Source organism: Solea senegalensis, linkage group LG15 (assembly GCF_019176455.1).
Source record: "Solea senegalensis isolate Sse05_10M linkage group LG15, IFAPA_SoseM_1, whole genome shotgun sequence".
NCBI lineage: Eukaryota > Metazoa > Chordata > Actinopteri > Pleuronectiformes > Soleidae > Solea > Solea senegalensis.
In genome coordinates this window covers 8665703-8688637 of record NC_058035.1, presented here as the reverse complement: position 1 = coordinate 8688637, position 22935 = coordinate 8665703, and the positions used below count along the sequence as shown (strand labels likewise).

At 40.2% G+C, this 22935-nt stretch overlaps 1 protein-coding gene across 31 annotated transcripts in view; it reads right to left on the bottom strand.

The window, feature by feature from the left end:
• The window catches only part of LOC122782306 (neurexin-1a), a 215725-nt gene that overhangs the window by 22583 nt on the left and 170207 nt on the right, over nt 1–22935 (bottom strand). For 23 of the 31 annotated variants that reach the window (XM_044046618.1, XM_044046625.1, XM_044046628.1 and 20 more), the window contains 3 exons: nt 16435–16606; nt 10565–10654; nt 8900–9219 (listed from right to left, as the gene is read on the bottom strand). In XM_044046618.1, coding sequence (XP_043902553.1) covers nt 8900–9219; nt 10565–10654; nt 16435–16606 — 582 coding nt within the window. The remainder of the gene's footprint in view (nt 1–8899; nt 9220–10564; nt 10655–16434; nt 16607–22935) is intronic. The other 8 variants (XM_044046648.1, XM_044046641.1, XM_044046637.1 and 5 more) reach the window with 1 other exon arrangement.

The window sequence follows — 22935 nt, the reverse complement described above, 5'->3', positions numbered from 1 at the left end:
TCAGGAAAGATGGGATAATGTATCTCATATTCATAGTTGGTGCATTAAAACAAGGCATATTAATTCAGTTTAAAGTGATTCTTCGATTTTGGCTCTCTTTGTATATTCACAAGACTCTCTCTTGCTGCCTTCGCACATCCAGAAATCATTACCTACTGTATGGGCATAGTGTAAATGAAAGAACTCATTCTCAAGGATTGGAAGTCATCATCGCCACCATGCTTACAAAACTGGTTACAAAAACTTGTTGCTGTCATTCACTTGGAGTGAACTCTCATACATATCATTAAGTCCTTCTTATGACTTAAGATTGAAGTGAATTGTAAATCTGATGCTACACATACTAACCTACTAACTGATTTTGACATTTGTTATATGGAAAATAAAACTACTAATGTTTTGTGGGGGGTTTTCATAAAAAAACAAAAAAAACAGTGACATAAAGTAATCAAATTGACATTTAAAGGTTAAAATTTTTAAAATCAGCAGGGCTGAAGTTGTTTAAGAGATTTATGCAGAGAAAAAATAATAAAATGTAAAGTTTTTATGGCAGTTTTTTGGAGGAGGTCATTGTTGTCCTTAATGACTTAAGAGGGTAGTAAATTAAACTGATGCCTATGGATTGAATATGGGCAGATGTAGTTTTAGGTGTGTGATAACAGGTTGGCTTTGGGGATTGATTTTTTGTATGATTCTTGTATTTAAGCATGTTCATTTTTACTTGGAGCACTTTTAAAATAAATAAAGAGGCTTTTAAAATGCATGAGTTAGTATGTGTCTGACATTTTCTACCAGACCTCAGATATTCAGTTAAAATAATGAAGACAGAGCTCAGTATTGCCACAAATACATATGGCCCACGGACAAAATACGAATAAGCGAGCCAGGCGCAAAATCTTACAGGTGGGAGCAATATAATGTAGGACAAATTGTATCATCAAATCAGCAGTTGGCCCATGCACGACTATTCTCAGCTTCTACAAATCATAACAGCAAAACAAATTGTCCATAAAACATGCTGTAAAGCTGTCAGTGTCAGCATCTCCTCCACGCACAAAAAATAAAAAGACACTTTACAAAACAACACAAACAAGACGACAGACATTCACACTGCACAGGTTTCATTATTGTTATCCAAATAAATTTTATGGGACAATCTGTAGTCCTTTGTAACGCTGCCAGTCGTATAAAAACCTGCAAAAACAAAGACGCTTCTCTGACGACGAGCTGAACAATGGAAATAAAACGACCGTCTTGGCTGTAGCCAATTTATAAAATGTAAAAAAAAAACACAAGAACACATGTCACTATGATCTGGTATACATGTGTTCACCCCTGCCAAGGTGGACTGGATGAGCGAGACACATGGACTCCATGAGAAGAGCTTGATGTTGAAGGGCAGGTTCCATAACGGCCCCTAGTGGGGCTGAGATGATGGATATGGTCTGTCGCCAGGAGTGAACGCTGCAGGCCTGAGGCCACTGCAGGTCTACAGCTTTACCTCTTTTGCCATCTGTCAGCAGTGGGTGGGCATAAACCCATGACTGGGGCTGGGGCAGCACACACACCCCAGGACCAATGATGCCACACACCACTCTTCAGAGGCAAGGTGAGGAGGTTAGCAAAACACACACAGCTCCTGCACAGGACAGTGGTCCCTCTACATATCCTGCAATTAAACCTGTTACTGCACTCATTAAATGATCTTTTCTGGTGAGACCAGGCATTCATGAGGGAATAAAACACAATAAATATAATAAAAACCCGAGAAGAATCAATAGTGCACAGTTCACATGTGATTCCTTTGCTATTCCTTGTTGTTTTTTTCTCACCTCAAGCTTACAGTGTCTCAGGAGCAAGACGGACAATCCCATACATCTGCATTGCAGGGGGAAATCTTATCCCAGTGATGTTTCCTTTGTGCGAAAAATTGAAAACACCACAACCTCATAGAGCACTGACACTAAACATGGAACAGATAAGTCCCCTGAATTAAGTAGGACTCGCTCAAGACGACTGAAACCTTGCAGATTAGCCATTGTCCCTGTCAATTGGGGACATTTTGTGATACCTTTGTCACCTTCGGTTTCTTTGTTCGTGCGTCTGTCCTTTAATTGGTGAGCACATCAAGAGAGGCATTAGCGGGAACAATATCTGTCTCAACAGGATGAATGTTACTACAAATACAAATAAGCAAAAGGGAAAAAGAGAAAAAAAAAGGTGCAATCATCTCTGCAAGTCAGTAATTTTCTCTTTAGCTCGACACAAAGAAATCATATTAATGTTTCAAAAAGTGTCTCTGATTATAGTCTGCGGATATAATACTTAAAGACTCCCATGGCTCACTTTGTATTGTAAGTATTTTTTTTTTAAAAAAAACAGAACCTTATGAAAATTCCGACTCATTGTTGGATTTTTGACACACGCCTGACAAAGAAAAAGAAAAATAACTAACATTGATGAACGTCAGAGAATAAACTTCAAAAACAAAACTGCAAAATATGACAGTATTTTCTTGTGAAGTCTAATGAAGTGCAATCAAAATATTTTTAATCTTCACGTACATGATGGAAAAATTAAAAATTGACTGATATGAGCGGGCCTTTAATAATTATACCTTTCCATGTCATTCTCATTCTAAAACGACGTGGATCCACTTTGCATATCTGTTGGATTTTAGCAAGGAATACTGCGTTCCTGTTCCAACGTAATGTGTTTTCACTTTTGGCCAAATTGCTAATCATTTTGCCTTCAACATGCTGGCATTTTCCTCTGTCACTGTGATTTCCCATTAAAATCAAAAAGCAATAAAACACACAAAAATCCGCCGGATGTAATTCACCAGTGAGAGCGGTAAGAACATGAGTCACGATCACACAGACATCGGCAGCACAAACACAGATGGGTACGACTCCTAATGCCGTGAAATGAACAAACAAAATACACCTATGCTTTATATTCCCATAAAAATGTGCAGAGACATTAACTGCTATACACACTTCCAGTATATGCACAGTACTTTTGAACACTTGCATTTTGTGCTAAGAACAAGGTGCTTTTTGACTAATTGCCTGTCAATCAGAGACTTGGTTGGTGAGAGTAGTCTGTTGCTGAGTTACTTCCACATTTCCCATGAAATGCAGGGAGACATATGACCCCCTTAAAGCTACAAAGGCTTAGAGAAACAACCACAAAATGGCTGACCCTGTAGACTAGCAGAGGTAGTCTGGGCAACTGCAAAACAAAGTAATTGAAACTATAGTTTCTACACGGCTGCATCTTACAAATATGGGTTATGGGGAAGCACTTGGTAACATATTATTATGTTCCTGAGGGGGGAAAGAGCAACAAAATACCACAGTTCTCCAGTTCAGTCTGATCAAGCTGTAACCAAGAAATACGTTTTTCATAGCTGGTTACTGTACATTTATATTAATATGTTACATTAACTCCCCTATAATCCACTACGAACACGTTAGGACTCCAACATGAATAATATATACACTGTATCCACAATGAAATATCTTAAAACTCCCATCAAAGAATCACATCATGTAAGGTAATTAAAGAATCTTCACTTCATGCCCTGCAGTTGCCAGAGAAGTACTTAATACCCAAGATAAGTCTCAGGTCTGACTATTAGTGCCTGCATGGATTACTATTTAATCTAGTCCGTGCAGAATTATTGCAGCCTTAGCGCATAAAACAATAATCCTTACCAGAATCAGGGCAATCACAACAATCCCTAAAGGTAGGACCAGATACAATATAAAGTGCCTGGATGATATAAAAGGAGAAGGAGAGGAGCAGCAGACTGGGGCAATTATTGGGTACTAAGTTCCAGAAGATTCTTCACAATAAGATTACTGTGACACTAGGTTTTTTTTTTTTTTATATAGTTTGTTTGCAAGAGCCAGTGAAGGAGGATAGGAGGTGTGCGAGCACTGCGCTGAAGGTGCAGCAGTGGACTATGTCAAATATTCGATTATCCCCATGAATTATAAAGAGGGCAGGTTTTGTGCCCCTCATCTCCAAGACCAAGACAAACAGAGTCACTGCGAGCCAGTTCAGCAGGAACTGAACCATGTGCCGTGAGTGCAAATGAAATGGCCCACACAATGTGTTTTGAATGTTACTGCTTCCCTTGAGCGGCCATTACACCCAGCTCACCTAAGGTTAATTCAGAAATAGTGGGGCCAATTGGCTATTTGGTGGCAATGATGCAACTTAGTGGCCATTTATTCTCACTAGGAATAGGCTGTAATCTGCATTTCTTGAATTTCCAGCAGCAACGAGCTATAAAAAAAGAAACTGTGCATCACAAAGGGGTTATTCAAGACACATATAAAGCATTAAATATTAGATATGACAGTTGTCTTTGAGAATATTGGCCTGAATACTGTAAACAACAACATTTTATAATGTTATATTGATAACATCATCTTATTTCTGATATTCAAGGTCCCATAAATAGAGAAAGCACTTAGAGCACAAACCTCCAACAAGGCCGCTCAGTCCCCCACAGCCAATACACAACCCTATTATTGTTTAAAAAAAAACACAATTCTGAATATGGATCCATATACAAATAACCACCTAAATATAATCATCTCTTTCTTGGGCCATAAACTACATACCCAGAAAATTTCATCCAAATCCATCAGACTATTTTGTGGATGGAGCTACACATAAGGTTAAACTGAAATGTAAACCTAAAATAAGTAGATAAGATAAATTATTACTTCCTTGCCAGGGTAACATTATAGAACCAGAGAACCAGAGAGGCTGAATGAGGGCTAAAATAGTCTGGCCATTGGCAGGTAGTGCTACTGTCAGACTGGCGAGAGCTGGCAGTTTGGGATTCAAACTGACTTCAGCAGATTACTGTACTGTGTATCTCAAAAAATAAATGTTTAATTCCACAGATGCAGTGACTCAAGCACCAAAGGCCTGTACATACCACGCAAGAACAGAGAAGTTTGTTATTTTTCCCAAGAACAAGAAGAAAGTTAGTTTCTGGCCAGGACATTTCATACTTTACGAGAAACTCCAGGGAGGTCCTCGTAAAGAAATGACATCTGGCAAATCACACGAGAAAAAAAGTTCTGTCCAGATGATGATGTGTCAACAACAAGCTGCAAGAACTCCCGAATCAGGGCTGCGAGAAAACAATGACGTCAGTCTTTTCTCACAGCCCTGGGAGAGAGAACCAATTTCTCTGTTCTTGTGGACTTTGTACAGAGGCCTTGATTTCCCAATCAGTGCCTAAATGAAGCGAAATGAGGAATAGCTCCATTAATAACAGTCCACAAAAACGTGTTTAACACTTGTGTATCAGTAAATTCATACAGTATAGGAGTGCATTATGGAATAATTGACGCGGTGACTGCAGAGACTTCATTAAGACGTGACAGTCAGGTCCACACAGCAAGACACCACCTCCACTCAAAGGGCAGGGAGCACACGACCGCTGTATAACACATGCATCTGACACATCAGAGCAGAGTGTACAATTCTGCAGTCAGTCAAAAGGAAGGTGAGAGCTATACTGACACTTATTATCTGTGCATTTGAGTGGGGAGTGGGTCCTGGAACTGATTCAGTGCAATTATCTCTTAAGCAAATGAAATATTTCTATTCATCTGACCAAGATGACAATACTCGGGTTATTGAAGCGCAAGAAGACACCCAGTGGTTTGAGAGCACGGACATTAACGTAACGTTAGCCGTAAGTCAAGGACCTCAGTTTTCAATAACAACATAATCCCAGTCGAGGATTTTGACGGGTCACCTGAGAAGAGGGACCTCAGACTCTCTTCACAATCATTTCACGCATGATAATTAGCACTGACGCCGTCCTCTAGGAGATAAGCGGCCCATCAGAAAAAGACAAACTCAAAGATTTTATTGTGCTGACATTTTTACCAGCATAAAAGCATTTATTTAAGGCAGGGGACACTGTGATTAGATTATCAATAAAGATGCTTGTATCAATCATGGAGCTTATTTTATGTGTTTCTTTGTTGCGGACTCTGTTTCCTTGAGTCAACCGCTTTGTTTGATATCTGTCAAATGTTCTTTAATCTAATGAAAATGATCTTTGACTGCCATTTCAGCGTTACTGTAAGAAGTGAAACTGATAGCTACAGGTGTTTACAACAAGTAAGTCTTATTTTTGACCCAACTGCCCTTAATGACACCCTAATACACATTTTCCAGAGAACCACTTCAACTGATTTTCAGTGGTTACAGAGCCTGATGATGCCGCCGTCGCCACCGCCACCGCCAGTGGCTGACCGCACTAAAAATGTGCGTCCTGGTAATGTACAGTGAGGCTCTTAGGAAAGGAAACCATTCACAGAATTGCATTTGCCATCAGAGGGGAGACGGAACGGTCGGACAATGATTAAAATGCTGACTATTCAAAGAAGAGGACGGTGAATGCACCGTGTCATCCTAAGTGCGGTGTCCTGAGACAGTAATGTCTTAGTGCCGGGGCTCTCCATGGGAAGACTGTCACGTCGAATCAAAGCGAACGCACTGACATCTCCCAATGCACACATTTTTACATGCCTCATTCATCTCTCTGCCGACTCTTACATTTTTTTTTTTTACATCTGTATGAATGCATTAGATAACACCTAAACCATCACAGTTAGCCTTGTCTACTCACTTCCTCCCTAGCCATTCTGTTTTACTTTATACGGTTAGTTTATAACATAATGTTATGTTACAGTATGGCACCAGTCTCTGCTGTACTTATCACATATCACCGCTTTGTAAATTTACCTTGAATTCCCCCAAACCCTTAAAGACTTAACTATACAATGCTTACATCCAATAACAATCTGTATGGGCAATTGCTACAAGATAAACACTTATTGATGAATCAATTCAAGCACAAAGTAATTGGTATGAAGGCATAATAACAGGCAACCAACAATCAGACCACATGAAAAAGCATAAAACAAGTACAGGAATAAATACACGTAGACGTTCTCCACATAATCCGTATTCCTGTAACGTAGTGCACGAGCAATGGATATCAATTTATTTCTCTCCAGATAAGAAAGACCTGAAAAAGACAGGCATCCATCTTGTCAAGCCTGTTCCTTTCTGACAATCTCTTGGTTCCCTGGTGGCAATTTATAACGCTGCATGGAGCAGGGATATAATTATAGTCCATTGTCTGATATTTCACCTGCATTACACACTCCCGCAACGATTCATAAACCGCGCTGAGCCCGGGAGAAAGCCATTCCACCGGATCAATATTTATAATTGTATTATTTGTCAGCTTCTGCCGACCCTTTCACAAACTGTTAGGATGGTCTGAGGTCAGTAAGACAGAGAGCAAGAGAGTTAGGGGACGGCTAGTAATGACGGGTCTTTACTGCAGCGAAGCCGAAACATATGGGAGTTTGTCATTTCATATTACGAGATGTAAGTTGACCAGTATGTGTTTACTTTTTGTCTGACACGTTTAGTTGTAGCTCTTTGACCTGCTCCTAAAACGCCCTTAAAAAGAAAAGTCTCGTATGATTGGTCATGACTCTTTTGTGACCAATCAACTGTTGGAATATCTTATCTTTCAGTCCAGGCACATTAACACTTATACACACATATCCCGGCTTTTTAATACCTAATAAATGGAACAATAGGTCTCATAAAAAGAAATATTTAATATCCAAACTTAATAAACCAAAAATCTTCAGTTACCTCTAGATGATGATGATACAACACACGATAAAATCTTTAAAATAAACAGAGATGCGACTGTTGTCCCACGCAAAAGGCGGAAAAAGTTATACGATGTCAAATTATTTGACTGCGTATATGTTTTTACAATATGAAGTTAAACCCGCCCCCTCTTGGAGAGGCTATGATCTTCCTTTACGCCATTCGATTAAGTAAGTAAAATGATGTTAAGGCCTAATTAAACGTCATTTCTGGCATTTTCCCTGCATATGTGAAATTGTGACACATATTTTAGATCATCTTAGATCCTGACTGCTTTTACAGAGGAACAATGGCTCCATATAAAATGAATCATGTATCTCGGGTATCATCGAGGACACTCTTCCGCCTGTATTTTTTTTATTTTGTGCCACCACTAGACTATTATATTTGATGTTTTCAAAAAACAACACAGAAACAATTTGACCCAAAGGAGTTGTGTCAGCACGTTTGTTCCTAGAGCAATGCGCTCATTTGTTTTGAAATTCCAGGAAATTGTGAATCTGTGATTAAAAGTGATCCAGATTTTCACAGAGAGAACCTCTACGACAAAGCTGTGATTTTAATCGTATGGACAATGTATTTTTATTTGTTCAAACTAAGAAACAAATACATTTAAATGACATTTAACGGCAAATGTCTTCCGTTCTGGCCAGAGAATGGTCACATCACCATTTCACTTGATGGGACGCGAAATTTGTATGGCATTGTTTAGTCACATGTTGTGATGTTTGAGAAGTAATATGCTCCTGCTGATGCTGCACCGCTCATGCAGGGCAGATAAAGATGATGGAAGACCTCTACGATGGTTATCACTCTGGAACACACACACACACACACATACACACACACACACACACACACACACACCACGGTGTCACGTGTGACTGCACACAGAAAAATGCTCAGCCGGCGTGCTGTGATGCGGATCCCATAGGTGGAGCAATTTCGTGGATTTATTTTACTTCAGTTTTTAGGTTACAATCCTCAAGGAGAAGAAGGAGGCGTACTGTGCGCTTCCCCGTTTGGAACCTAATGATTTAACGTGTTATTTTAATCCAGGATGTGCTTAATTTCCTGCTGAGGTTTGTAACAACTTCAAAACGGTTCAAGTCGAGACACTAATGTCACCTTAGACAAAATCATTACGTGATAATCTTACCTGCTGAGGCTCTCGCGGTGTCGTCTGCTTGACCCGCCTGCTGGACGCCGTGGTGGTGGTGATCTCCATGATGGACGTGGACGTCTCTGAGCGATTGGCCGTGGTGCTCGACTGCGGTGTAATAGAGGAGGGCGAATCCCCCACAAGCCGCACGCTGCCTTGGATCTTTATGTTAGGATCCCCTTCCGCGGCCATGTTGAACACCTTCAAGCCGTTATAGTAGAGGCCCGAAAGCTGGCCTTGAAACGATCGACTCCGGTCTCGCTCCCAGCCCCCAATCTGTATAGTGGTTTGGCTGTTGAAGATCGTAAGCTGCCGCCCTGTGGGAAAACAACGTTACATATATACAAGAATGTTGAACTGTGGTCTCAGCCACTTTCATTGAACAGGAAAAAAAAAAGAATAAAAAAAAAGAAAGACAGAAAGGCAGATTATTTGCCCAGTGGCTAATGAGACCAATAAATTACGGGTCGTGGAAGCAAACCCTGGTAATTTATTGCATTTATAATGATGAAATGTCTGTGGTAAAAACAAGAAAAAGAAAGGAAAAAAACAATAAACAATAAAAGCAGTGGGTTAATAAAGTCAATGCAGCTTTGCTAAACGGCGGTCTAATCTAAAATAACAAGAAAGAAAGATTAATCAGCAGTAGTAATGTTATAGGACTGCACTAGATTACAGTAGATTACAAGATACAGTAGCGTATTCTAGAAAGTCTTACAAATGGACAATTTGTTTACCAGACACTTCCTGGGAAAAGTATCAGCCTATAATTCAGCCTTTTTACTTTGTACTTTTCCTTAACTTTGTCACAATTTACAAATTCTAGACCATAGCAAGCATGAAAAGCAGGATATCTTAGCAGGAACCAATAGGATAAAACGTTTCTGTCCTTTTAGCAAAAGCAGTCAAAGGAATCTCTGGATGGAAATGGGAACATGAAAAACAAGAACATAAACAACAACTCAAGTCATAAACACAAACAAATTTAAAAAGAGAGAAAGAAAAGAAAATAGAAATGATAGGGCTCATTTCACATTTGAAGTGAAAACAAATAAAAAATGAATTAGTTATTTAATTATATAAAAACAAAGCATGCACTCCTTTTGTTTTATATTACAGTGCCTATTGCCCTATACATATTTACATAGTCTGTTAAAGGGACTTAAAATTCTGATGCCAATTCAGATTACATACTATTTATCACTGCTCGCAGTTTAAATCAGAACAAATCAAATGACTGTACAGCATATGTGCACTGTATGTGTTTCAAATAACACTTACTAATGGCAGAGTGAAGTGGAACTTTTAAATGTATCCTTTAGACGTTTACAGCAAAATGCTACAGTAATTTATAGACATTTTAACAATGTTTACATTACTTGAGTAAGTGGATTTAAATTCATATTTACAGTCCCTTTAACCATAAGTTGACAATGAACACGTATTAAAACAGCTGATATCTATAAAATACATACATTATAATTATGAAAAGTATGAAACACTACAAATTAAATTTAACTCTTCAAATGATTTTGTTTTTTTTTATTTTACTGAACATTTATTGTTTTTCTTTTTTTTTTTAGGTTTACTATTTACAAAAGTAGTGCTACAACTTGGTTATGATCAGATTATTTTATTTGAAATTTTAATCAGTGATTTTACCTTTGTCGAGTAGCCATTCGTCAACTACTCGACCGAGTCGGTATGGGATTCGCTGTCTAGCAATCGCCAGGCGTTCGTTATCATTGTTGCCTTTAAAGTTTAAAGAGACATTTCAGTGGTTACAATCTGTAAGGTCAAAGGTTAAACGTTCATACTTAATGCTGGAGCTATACAACTGCACAAGGTTTTTATATTTAAAACGTTTACTGTAAAACATTATTTAAACAAACATTTTATTTTTATTTTAGCCAACAAATTAGGCCTATATTAATTGAAAATAGCCGAACTGGCACGCAAATGTTACATCTAGGTTAAAAGAACTATGTTATAAACCAACCCAAATCACAACTTAATACATTACCATTACAGAGTCTTTACCCAAATATGACCACCCCATTTATCTTTACCCTCTTTTTAACTGACTTTTAAACTAGTTATATATACATTTTCCAAAAAGAACACCATTGCATTTATTGTTGAATCAACCTTTTATGGTTTAAAGGGTAGAACAAATTAACTTTAACATATTACAAATGCCCACCCCATTTATACACAGCCTAATTGACAGTGAATAATAAGCCGATCACACAGTTATGACAGTTAGCAGTACACAGTCGGTGCATCGTCACAAGACAGTTTCAGAGTATACACAGGAACAGTCGCTGAAAACTCACCGCTTTGACAAAAGCTACGAGTCATAAAGAAGTGATGAGTTTGCGCAAACATTGCACATTCATTACACGTAAGTAAATGGATGAGTAGTTTCTTGAACGTCTTTAGAGAATAGCCCAAATAAGCATCAGACGAGAGAAAGAGTGGCTTCAGAAAAACTCCATGCTCCAAGACTGAGGGGGCACTTTGCCATTAATGAGGGCAAACTCTGCATCGCCCTTTTGTCAAGGCCAATAACCTCCCCAGAACGGAGGACTGTCAGCAAAGTGGCACTGTCTCTGAGTGCTTTCCCTTTCGGTATTGTCTGCTGAGATTGAATTCAGTCTGCTCCATTCTTCCGGCAGATTGACAATGTTTGTCCCATCAACTATATTAATTCAGTTCTGGCAGATAAAAGATCAGGTATCTAACAACCATTTGGTAGAGAATTGCCTCCAAGGGAAAAGGATCGCGCAAACATGAAAGAAAGGAGGTAACTTTGTAACAAATGCACAGTTGGTCTGATGAAAGGTCTTAGAGGGAGGAAGACGCATAAAAAGGAAATTTTTAATGGCATCAGCTTGAATTACTGCAGAGGATCAGATACACAGAGAATGGTCCAAAGTCTGTCTGTATAGCTCATGGAATTTGACTGTAGTTGATTGTGCCAGGTTGGAGCACAAAGGCTTGTGAAAGAGATTTAGTGGATCATTGACGCTGGAAGATACATTCTGCCTTACAACAAAGCCACACCATGTATAGTATGTGATTGAAGTCTCCAAATGTTATTTAGGGAGCCACACATCTCAAACAATGCTTAGTGAGAGACAGACTTTCAGTGCTTTCGCCCTCTGCCCGCTACTATTTAAAACAGAAGTAACCCTTTAACACCGAAGTCTCAAAATGTCTTTTTTTTTTTGCTAATTTAACTGTAACTAAGTGCTTTTGCCCATTTGTCCAGAATAACTCCCAATACCTGGCAGTTATTTACAATTTACTGCATGTACTACTGTTTTAACCATTTGAAATGAAGAAAAAGTCTAAAAACAAGTTTTCTCTCACTCCGACTGACCAGTCTCAAGAGTCCCAAGACTGATTTAGTTTAATTTAATTATGTCGATTGGTTTCCCAAACAAGATGGACACCACGCTTTAAGCAAGACTCACTCCAACAGCTCCTATGCTTTGTGCTGTGGATGAGCTTTCGTGCTCAGGTTAGTTATTTTAGGCAGCATGAAGGTACAGTAGGTGTGATTGGTATGAAATAAACCCCTGAGTCACAAAGTACATTTGAACAAGTGCAACAGGGTTTCAGATTTTTTTTTGTTTTGCTTGTTTTTCATAGCATTTTTTTTTTTTTGGATGAGAACAGAACTCCACGGCGGAGATAAATAAGCCACTCCGACCTCGTTGGTACGTGTTTGTCCTTGCATTTTTATTTGATGACAATGACAACAGTGAAAAAATAATATCGCCAAGTCTCACCTTAATATTTTATTTATGCTATAAGACAGAAAGCTATGAGCTACTCTCAGGGACGTGGATGCAAAGCACACCAGAGTTTTGGCACCACTAAATCTGCCTTAGCACTGTGCATGATGCAAATATTACCTGCAAACAACACACACATTCACATGCCCTTACAGTGTGAACGTTTTAGATTAATGAATTATCCATTGATTGCTGTTGTCAGAGTGTTCATGGACTCTTAGTTAATTCCTGTCACCTCCGTTTGTCAGTCACGGGGTGTTAGCTATGTCACCGCTCTTGTGTTTCCCGCTGCAGTGACACCTCATCTGTGGAGAGGTCAACACTAAACTGGGCCCTGAAGAACATTTAGCCTGAAGCTGTTTGACGGAGGACGGCGAGGACAACGCGAGCGCGACTTTAGGCTGAGGAAGTCATTATCGAGGCATTTCACCTAATATATTCGTTAATTAGAGTAATTGGAGTCTTTGCACAGCGGCCGTTTTGACAAGGCACAGTAAGAAAATCACAGGTGTAAATAAACTAATTAATGACGGCTGAGTTCCATTTTGCTGCCTTTGCTTCGGGGCGCGTGCTGGTTCACTGTCACGCTCTCCTGACTTGCGTGAACTGAACAGAGCCGCCATTGCTGGCCTGTTAAAACGTGTCAAAATGGCTGCTGTGCAAAGGACAATTGTGTCCTCATATATGCCACACACCTATCAGCACGCAGCTGTGTCAAAGTCCTCTGTATTTTTGCAAGAACATCCTCCATTTTCAAAGACGTGTGATGTTTATCTGTGGTGGACTCGGTCTACGCTTTTACCAAAGGTCTGATCATGTATTGATCCCCTCAGTGGGACGCGGGAGTGTTAAACAATGCTATTCCCTCGGCTTTGATGCGGCAGCAGAGCCCATTCATCCTGCCTGCGAATGTAGCCCGCGACTGCTGCCGAGCGGTGATTTGGTTTGGTTTGGGACCGCTCGGCTTATCTCATCTGCCAGACAGCACTGATTCAGCTGAGCCATCCCAGTCGACCCGCTTTTCCCTCACTCACTTGTTTTTTGTTTTTTTTTGTGTGTGTGTGTGTGTTAATAAAGTGGTTAGATAAGGTGGAGGCTTTATCTCATTACAAGCCCCAGGACACTCCCACATTTAATGAACAAATATGCAAATGCCCCCTCTGTAAATGGAGCTGGGTGAGTTAAAAAGGGGGGGACCAACACAAATCACCCCATTAGTTTCCTTATTCCGCTTCTTTTTCATGCTGGCAGTAGCAGTCATTGCACCATTGTTTTTGCACAATAGACTAAAGAGGCTCATGGACAAAACAGCGGGGGAACCAGACGAGGCGGGACGAGGCTTCTGTGGCTAAAGCTAACCCTCCTACTCTTATATCCCAGACATCAGGCTCCACAAGGTGGGAGTGAGCGAGTGAGATTGACAGAGAGGACAAGGGTGGACAGATATAGGTAAAGGGGACCGAAAAAGAGGGTAAGGGAGAGCGGAGGGGAGAGGAGTGAGAGACAGAGAGCTCTGTAAGTGCATCACGCTCTGATAACAGTAAAAGAATAAGGCCAGGGACCTCTACATTATCTTTGTGTGTGGTGTGTTCATTGGGTGCTCTGATAGGATACAACACAGTACCCTGCGGGCCTGGCTGCGCCATTGTGATGGTATTACTTCCATGGCCAAGACTCTGGAGAAGAGGCTGATTTTTTTTTTTTTTTTTTTTTGCTGCTGCCCAGCCTTTTGTGTGTGGCACACAATGAAAATGAATGAGCACAAAGGGAAGACCAAACTGCAGCAAATAGAAGGCTATATCTGTCCGCGTATGTGTGTGTGTGTGTGTTCCGTATTTTTGATTCTAATAATTGTGCTTAAGACTTTAATGGGCCATAAGTATGTAGTACGAGACTTTTTAATGAGATTACAAGGACGGCAATATAAGGCCCCGGTGAGGCAATTATTTCTTTGCTTCGAGAGTGATTGGCCCCTCCCATATAATCTCACCCCTCTCTGTCTTTCTCACTCTCGAGCCATCATTTATATCTTTGCTGTCTTCTCTCGTTATAATCACTGTTGATCTGTGAGTGGCCTAAGAGTGGCTGAAGGCTGCCATTATCGGTGTGTTAGAGGCATACATGGATACTTATCAAACTACAGGCGAGCTGAGAGAATTATGGCTTTGTGTGCTGGGGGAGAGGGGAGGAACTGTACACTGATTGAGATTAGATGTAATTAGTCTGCAATGAGCCTAATAAGGTGGACTTGGCGTTGTCACTGACGCATGATGAGTGGGGAGGAGGTTTTTCACTTTCCCCCCTGAAGCAGTTATATCTCAGCATTTACATAGGGTGAATTATCGTCTGTTTTTCCAAGAATTCGAACGTGTTATTTCTGCACACGCACAAAAGAGTGATAGGGAATTTGACCGCTGCATCCTTTTTATACGACACCGTTTAGACCGGTAATCCTCCGGTTACAAGTCAAATTCCTTTCCCTCTTGGTCCTGGCCCTTCTACATTTCATGAAAATTATTCACATTTTGATATCTTACAATATCTTAATAGTCATTAAATTTACGGCGCAGTCCACATTGCGAGGCATTAAATGATGCAGTAAATGGTTAGGAAACGTGTTTCACCTACTAAATCCATTTTATGAGCAGCACATCTGTGTGCATCGTGTGATTTGGGGACTAGGTCTGTTTGTTCTTTAAAGATTGAGATACTATCATCCAAGCATTTAACCCGGCTGTGCATTCTGCCATGTCCACATCACGTCAAAAGCCATTAGCTTCCCCCTTCCACCTGAGGCGAGAAGCGGGGAATAAGTCCCAGTCATAAAATCCTCTTTCATTTGGATGAATGCACTGGTCATAGCTAAAAAGGTCACCAAACATTACACGGAAGAGGGGGGTGGGCGGGTTGCATTTGTTATTTGCGTTTCGAAACATCCATACGTTCCAACTTCTTTAATCCTCTGTAGCTTCGGTCAAAGCCTCAAAGCGGTTGAAAAAAATGCAACTATTTCAGAAACACAAGCGGTGGAATTTCGTGTCATACTTCTAAAGTCTTGACGTTCTACAGAAACATATCAGTGTTGGTGAGTTCTGTTCCATCTCCAGAATCAAACTTCTTATGCGTAATACTCATTATATTGGGCAGTAATTAGTGGGAAAGTGCAACACAAATTAAATTATTAGTAGTAATATTACACAAGTGGCACTGCCAATGAGTAAAAGTAATAGTTAAATTAACATATTAAGTAAGCACCTGGTATTTCATAGTGTAAACAACAGAATCATACAGATATTCATCTAGTTCCACCGTTACAGGTTTGTTTCCAATTTACTTTTTAATCATTTGTATGTAAATAGCTGGACTTCATCTAAGGAGGATCTATACTTATAAGCGGGGAATCTGACACAGATCCAGACGAGGCAGCTTGTTTATCTTTAGACTATATTGTTTCTTAAGTGAAACTTATTTACATATGCTTGGGTTGTTTAACGGTATTGATTAATGCAAAGTGATAAACAATGGAGATGGGGAAAAACTCAACAACACTGGTATTGCTCTAAACAGCTGCTGGAAACAGGAACATAAAAAGCAATTAAAGCTCATGCCAAGTCAACATAAAACATCCTCCGACAGCCAAGGCTGTAATAGTTGGCTTGATAATCTCTTGTACATTTTATCGCCCTTAAGAAACAGCAGATGTAATTAAAGGCAGAGTGGGTGACTCACCTGTGGGGTAGCGCTCAATGACTGGCAGGTCATCCACCTGCAGAGTGGCATTACCCCCACTCCTCGTAAACTTCACTATATGGTACTTTCCATCATTTACAAACTTTGACGTCTCCTCAATATTAATGTCATCTGTTCCGACATTAAACACAACAGCGATGTTTCCTTTTTCCTGGAAAGACAAGAACACACAAAAGAAGGGAATGTTTAAGTGACTGTGTTGAAAAGCCTGGAAAAGAGAAGTTGAAAAGGTTGGAAGGGGAAAGTGATGCTGAGAAGAGCCGCCTCGCTACTTAGCTACTATCGTCACTATGCATCTTAACAGAAGGCAAAACAAAGTAAAGTACAATGAATGGTAATGATTTAAAAAAAAAAAAAAAAAAGCTTTTTGAGTCACATGAAACACAGTGCCAGCTTTGGATTCAAAATAACAACATGACTTTGTTCTGTCGTGAGATTTGATGGCGATATGAAAATCAGTGTATCGCATCAAATCACTCAAACTTTGGTCATTAACTCAGTTTGTAGACAGCTTTTACTCAACATTAGCTAGACTACACGGTTTTTTATAGTGGACCACAAAGTTAATGGAATAAACCATATGGCCAGCTCTTTTTGTCCTGGAGCCCATTTTGAACATATGTCCCATCAGACACTTGGGTCCAGAGGGAAAGATACTGCAACCTGTTTTGCTGTTCGTAAATAACACTTCTCAGAAAACAGTTTCAGCTTTTTATGCAATTTAAGTCGGGGGAAAAATGATTGCATGGTCCTTTAAACTGCAGGGCCTAATAGGTTGAATATAATGACAACAAGTTATTGCTACTGAAACTACCTAAAAACATACCAGAATTATCATGATCCTGTGTGTTTAGGTTCAACCATACGACACACAAACACCTAATCTGCAGTGCCTCCTATTCAGCATCGCCCATGTATTTATTTGGAAAAACCTAAAAGAGCCTCAAAGCTTGCTGGGATGAGGCTCATTGAATCCGAGCAATTTGTGTTCCCCTGCAATTAAATAATAAACGACGGCACACAGTGTTGTCATTATATTAAAGCATAAACATGGAAACATGGAAATGAATGCCACAAAGCAAGCTTAGCTTCCATCGTCTTAGATCCACATGTGATGGCATCGCCTCTAATAAGCTCCTTTTTACGGTACATGATAGAAGCCCCTGAATCCTCCTGTTTAATCCGGCTAAAATAAGTGCGGGAAATTAGTGCAGTCAGTCTCTCTCTCTCTCTCTCTCTCTCTCTCTCTCTCTGCTTATGAGCTGCAGTGTCAGGAGCATCTGGTTGGAGGCGCAACCTACTGTGGCAGTGCAGCACTGCATGTTATTATCCAGTCAGCACAGCCAATAGTATGCTGCAACTCCATCTCTCTTTCTCTCTCTGTAATTCTCCCATATGTGTGAGATGACTCTTCTTCAAGCCCCCTACACACACACACATACACACAGTACATGTAGAGTGTGGTTCCCTTCAAGTGCAGAATGAGTTGAGCTCAAGAGCCAGAAGCTAAAGTGCAATTAAAACCATTTATAATGTGTCACACCATGTTACCAAAACTAGGACAACTGTATGCCCTGTAATGTAATTTCAACAGATTATATAAACTGATGCATTAAAGATACAGTGCTAACACAATTTACTGCGTGCTTGAAGGCATAAATGATGTCAGACAAGAGACGCTTACAGATTGCGTTTTTCTGTATCTGAATGGGTGAGAATGATCTGCAGATGCTTGTGTCGTGGCGGTGCCTTCCACGGAGCCAGTGATATTTCAGCAAAGACAATGAATACCACGAGTCTCTGCCAACACCTGACCTCATGCAGGCTTGAAAATAGCCTTACTAGCACTTGAATATAATGCAACATTTAAAATGAAATGTACAGGAAACTTTCTTTCAAGGACTACCCCACACTGAAAACATCCACTGACAACTTTTTAGTACCAATGCTCTCAGAAAAGAGAGAGAGAGGGAGAGACGGAAAAAAGGTTTAGTGGAGGGACCAACCCAATTAAAATCCTGCTTTTAATAGCCTCCTTCAATTGACTTTTAATGTTCCCCATGGTCTCGTTAATAAATTTACTGCATTTAGTCACAAACTGCCAAGTCGAATTTCCATAGCATGAAAAAAGCTTACTTCTCGAGAGCGATGAAGAGGAAGATGAAAGAGGGGAACACACAAAGGATGAAAACCAAACCATCGGATTTGGGGAGTCTGATGTCAGATGTTACGATAAGACCTAAATCTTGAGGCTGTGAAATACAAACTTAAGTTTTTTGACTGGCGCTCGTGTGCCTCCCATATTAATGTGATTAAGGTTGACTCTCTGCCTGAGAATAACAGGGCTGTAACTCGCCCCAAATAAAAAAAAAAATCCAGTACATTTCACAATTCCCTGAAATTCGATCTCTTTGGACGCGTAGTCAGTTAGACTGCTAATCCTGGCACAAACAGGGTACGGGCTTACATGTATGTCACAGAGTGATTGATGGCTGCTTACATAAACCCAGCCTATTACACCCTGTGCAAATTTAGGGCTGCTCACTTGGTAAGTGCTGTTCCCAACAGGGCTGTCCCTCGGGGAGCATATACTGTACGGAGCACGCATACCACACCCGGCGATCTCAGCCCTTCCTGACACTCGGCACGCTGCCTTGATTAATTGCTCATCAAGCTGCAAAAGAGTTTAATTAACTGATGAAGTTGATCCACCATTCTCCTCTAATCTCTCTCTTTTTATGCTCTTCATCCCTGCAGCTGGAGGGTGGAGTAGCTGCGGCAACGCTCAGGGTGTCAGTTTCTCGTTAAAACTCCCCCATCTGCGCTCATTATACAACCACAGAGATACCCGTTTTACTGGATATACAGCCACAAAACAGCCTCCGCAGACCGTCTCTCTGTTTTGTTTTTTTTCATAAATTTTTAGCAGCACCGCTGAACCTGAATGAACATTAGTTTTTTTCCCCCTTCCAATTATGTCACAGAAAAAAATAAATCCTGGATGTGCTCAACGCCTCGGAACAGCTCCCTACAGCTTTTCTATAACGTTCTAGAATTACATTTGTTCCGTTAAATAATGAATTCATTAATAAATCATACTTTTTTGTGTATATGTTTTTATGGGAAGAACAGCGTTTGTTGCTGATGATCTGCTTGAGGGTCAAACCATGTGAGCGCAAAGCAAAACACAGCCACATCTATTTGAAATGATCCACACGTTTCCCAGAGCAGGATTATTTCTGCAGCCCACGTAAATACAATGGAGGGAGAGAGAGAGAAAAAAAAAAGGAAGGAAGTGAGAAATGGTGTTTGAGATGGTGTCGGCCCTCCTCCTCCTCCTCCTTCAATCTCTGCAAAAAAAATAAAAACACAACACTATGGTGTGGGCTGTCCTAATGTTTTGCTTGTTTATGAGTCATTCACGTTGACAACCACTGTGCACCCGTCACCTTTCATATCTCACCAGTCCGACGCCACAGGACTACAACACATCTCCCTTCAGCGCACATGTCTCGCTGAGGTGGGAGAGCACCTTCATCTGTGCGACGCCTGTGCCTCTGTCTACGTGCGTGTTAAGGAGATATTATGCTCTCCGTGTACAAAGCAGACTGCACCTTTTACCTTATCTTTTAATTACAACTGACGTCTTCTGCTTATTCCTTTTTGTTTTGTTTGTTTTTCTTTAAAGCAAAGCTCAGCTAACGAAATTACAGACGCAGAGGAGTAATTATGAGAGACGAAAGGATTTCCTCCTTACAGCATTCGATACATATGCTGTGCAAATACACATATACTGACCTTTTGTCTGCAACATCCCTCTGAGTCGGGCGTTATTTTAAATTTGAAAAAAATATGGCAATGGTTTTGTTCTAAATAGAATTTCAGACAATTGTCACATGATGCATTAAAGGAATACTTCACCATTTTGCATTTAGCTTTGTATTACTAGAATAGGGGCAGTATTTCTGAAAGTTGAGAAATATCTTCATTCTGTTCTTTGTTACGTGCCCACCAGTGACACTTGGTCCTGTTAGCGTAACTGTTAGCAAAGATGGCGGACACTGTTTACATTCTGAGAATGAGGCCCCGCCCCCCTACGAGTGGGCACGTAACAAAAAAAAGAATGACGATATTTCTCAACTCAGGGGAAACTGAGGTTGGGAAGCAACATTTTTCAAAAATACTGCCCCTATTCTAGTAATACAACGCTAAATGCAAATCAGCATTTAGTATTCCTTTAACTCCCAAATATAAAAAAAAACATTTGTATGCATTAAATTAGTCCTACTCCTGACATGGAGTTGCAAAAATATAAAAGCTCAAACCCCATCTCTCACGTAACACAATTATCACACACAATTGTACAGCACGACATAAACTGCACAATTCTGTGCCGCTCAATGCAGCATATGAGGAAAAAAAGAATCTGCAATTGGTCCAATCTGCACTGTATATGCACTTCCACATAAGGTTCATTATCACTGTCTGACATCTACGCGCTATTATGATGAACATCCGAGTAACACTGAGTAACACACATTAACGTCCCCATGGCAACAATGTCAGCAATCGGCAGTCTCAGCATTATTGCTCTTTACACACACACACAGGTGGCTGGCTGTCAGCTGAATATGTGCAAAGATGATTGCATGAAAAACAAACTATAATGACATTAATTGCAAATCAATGTAAAGACCACACTGGAATCACAGAATTTATAATTTTATAATTTCCATATTTAGTTTTGTTTGCTATTAACAAGCTAATATGTGGTGCTGTCATGATATTACTTACACATACTTATAACTAGAATAACACCTTATTGTTACTGTATTGCAATGCAAAGCGTTATCATAAAGTGCTGCTTTATAAGGAATTGTTATATAACACCCTAATGTGAAGAGTCAAGAATCAGAGCCACATTCAATCAGTATGATGTCGCGGACACACACATACAAGTAAAGTATACTCCCTCTATTTATGTGGTGGCAGTGGAAAAAAGAAAGACCTTCACTTACTGCCGGAACACATCCTTGTAAATAAGGCTACGTCTACTCTGTAGTAGATTCAAAGCTGCATCTTTGCCAACTTATACAGAACGTTCCGACTCATGAAACAGTGTTTGACTCGCTTTCCCTCGCTCTTGATTTCATCATAAGTGTTGCTCTCCGGGAGCTCGGCTCGTTTCAAAAATCAAGTCCATCGGCTAAAGTGCTGAATTATCTGTGAAGTTCTGGCTTGACGAATCTTCCATTTGCTGCGAGACTCGATCGAGAAAAAAAAATGATGTGGCTGAGTTTCATGAAATCCCACAAGTTAATAAATGATCGAGCATCCACAGCAACTGGTTAAAAAAAACAAGGTGCTATTACACACGCATTGTTTTTTGTAATTAATAATTTATGTAAAAGGTGCATCTTTGTGAGATGTACCTGGAGCAGAAAAAATATGGAGTGGAGTAATGTAATTTTACCACAGCACATCTGTAATATAAACGGCCAAATCGCACGGGATAAAAAAACCCTCAGTAACTGTCGCCGTGTGCGTACTACGCTGCTTCTTGATATCCCGAGTGCAAACACACATCAACATACGGCCTCCGTGCTTAAAACAGAATATCTATGCACATATTTACTGCTGGTTTATTCACACAGGATTAGTATTACCTTGGGTCATTTTTCATTTTTCTGGACCTTTTTAGCTAAAATCTGATAATAAATTACTTTAGCCCACCTCCCCATGTAAAACTAATCCTGTCCGAATATGGCTTAAGTGTATAGTTTTCTCCTCAGTGCATATTGGCATTCACTTAAAGGTAAATACGTGACAGACAGTGGGAGCCGGCTCGTGGCACTTTTAAAAAGACAACGCCTGCCACTGGAATTACATTTGTCTTGAGTGGACTCTCTGACCCACCTGTGACATATTCAATCATCGGAGGCCAACGAATGTCTGACATTTTTTTGCTCTCGCTCACTCAGAGAAATCAATTCCAGGTAAGGATGATTCTCCTGTCCGTCCACTTGTGACAGCTGGCATGAAGTGCAGTGTAAGTTGACCTTCATCTCTGTCCTTTCCCCCCTGCCACGAATTCCTGCAGCCCCTCAAGCATATTCAGAGTCAAACTCATTCCATCTGTACGATTCATACGGCAAAGCTTTCCGGCTAAATATGATCAAAAAACAATCATATGGACGGTGCAATTACCTCGGTGAACATATGCCTCGAGACAGGGCAACAACAGACCCTTAAATCCTCAGAACTAGACTTCCACATGATTCCTGATATGCATACGACAAATATGAAACACGTTTGTTGTGTCTACGGAGATTACCTTTAGTTCGGGGGGGGGACAAACACAGATGAGGACATGCATATCCAATTCTACACTCTCGATTTAAATATATGTTAAGTGAGGTGTAAAAACATATTCTGCGGTCTCCAAATCAATTTCTTGCTTGAGGAAACGTGTTGTTATTC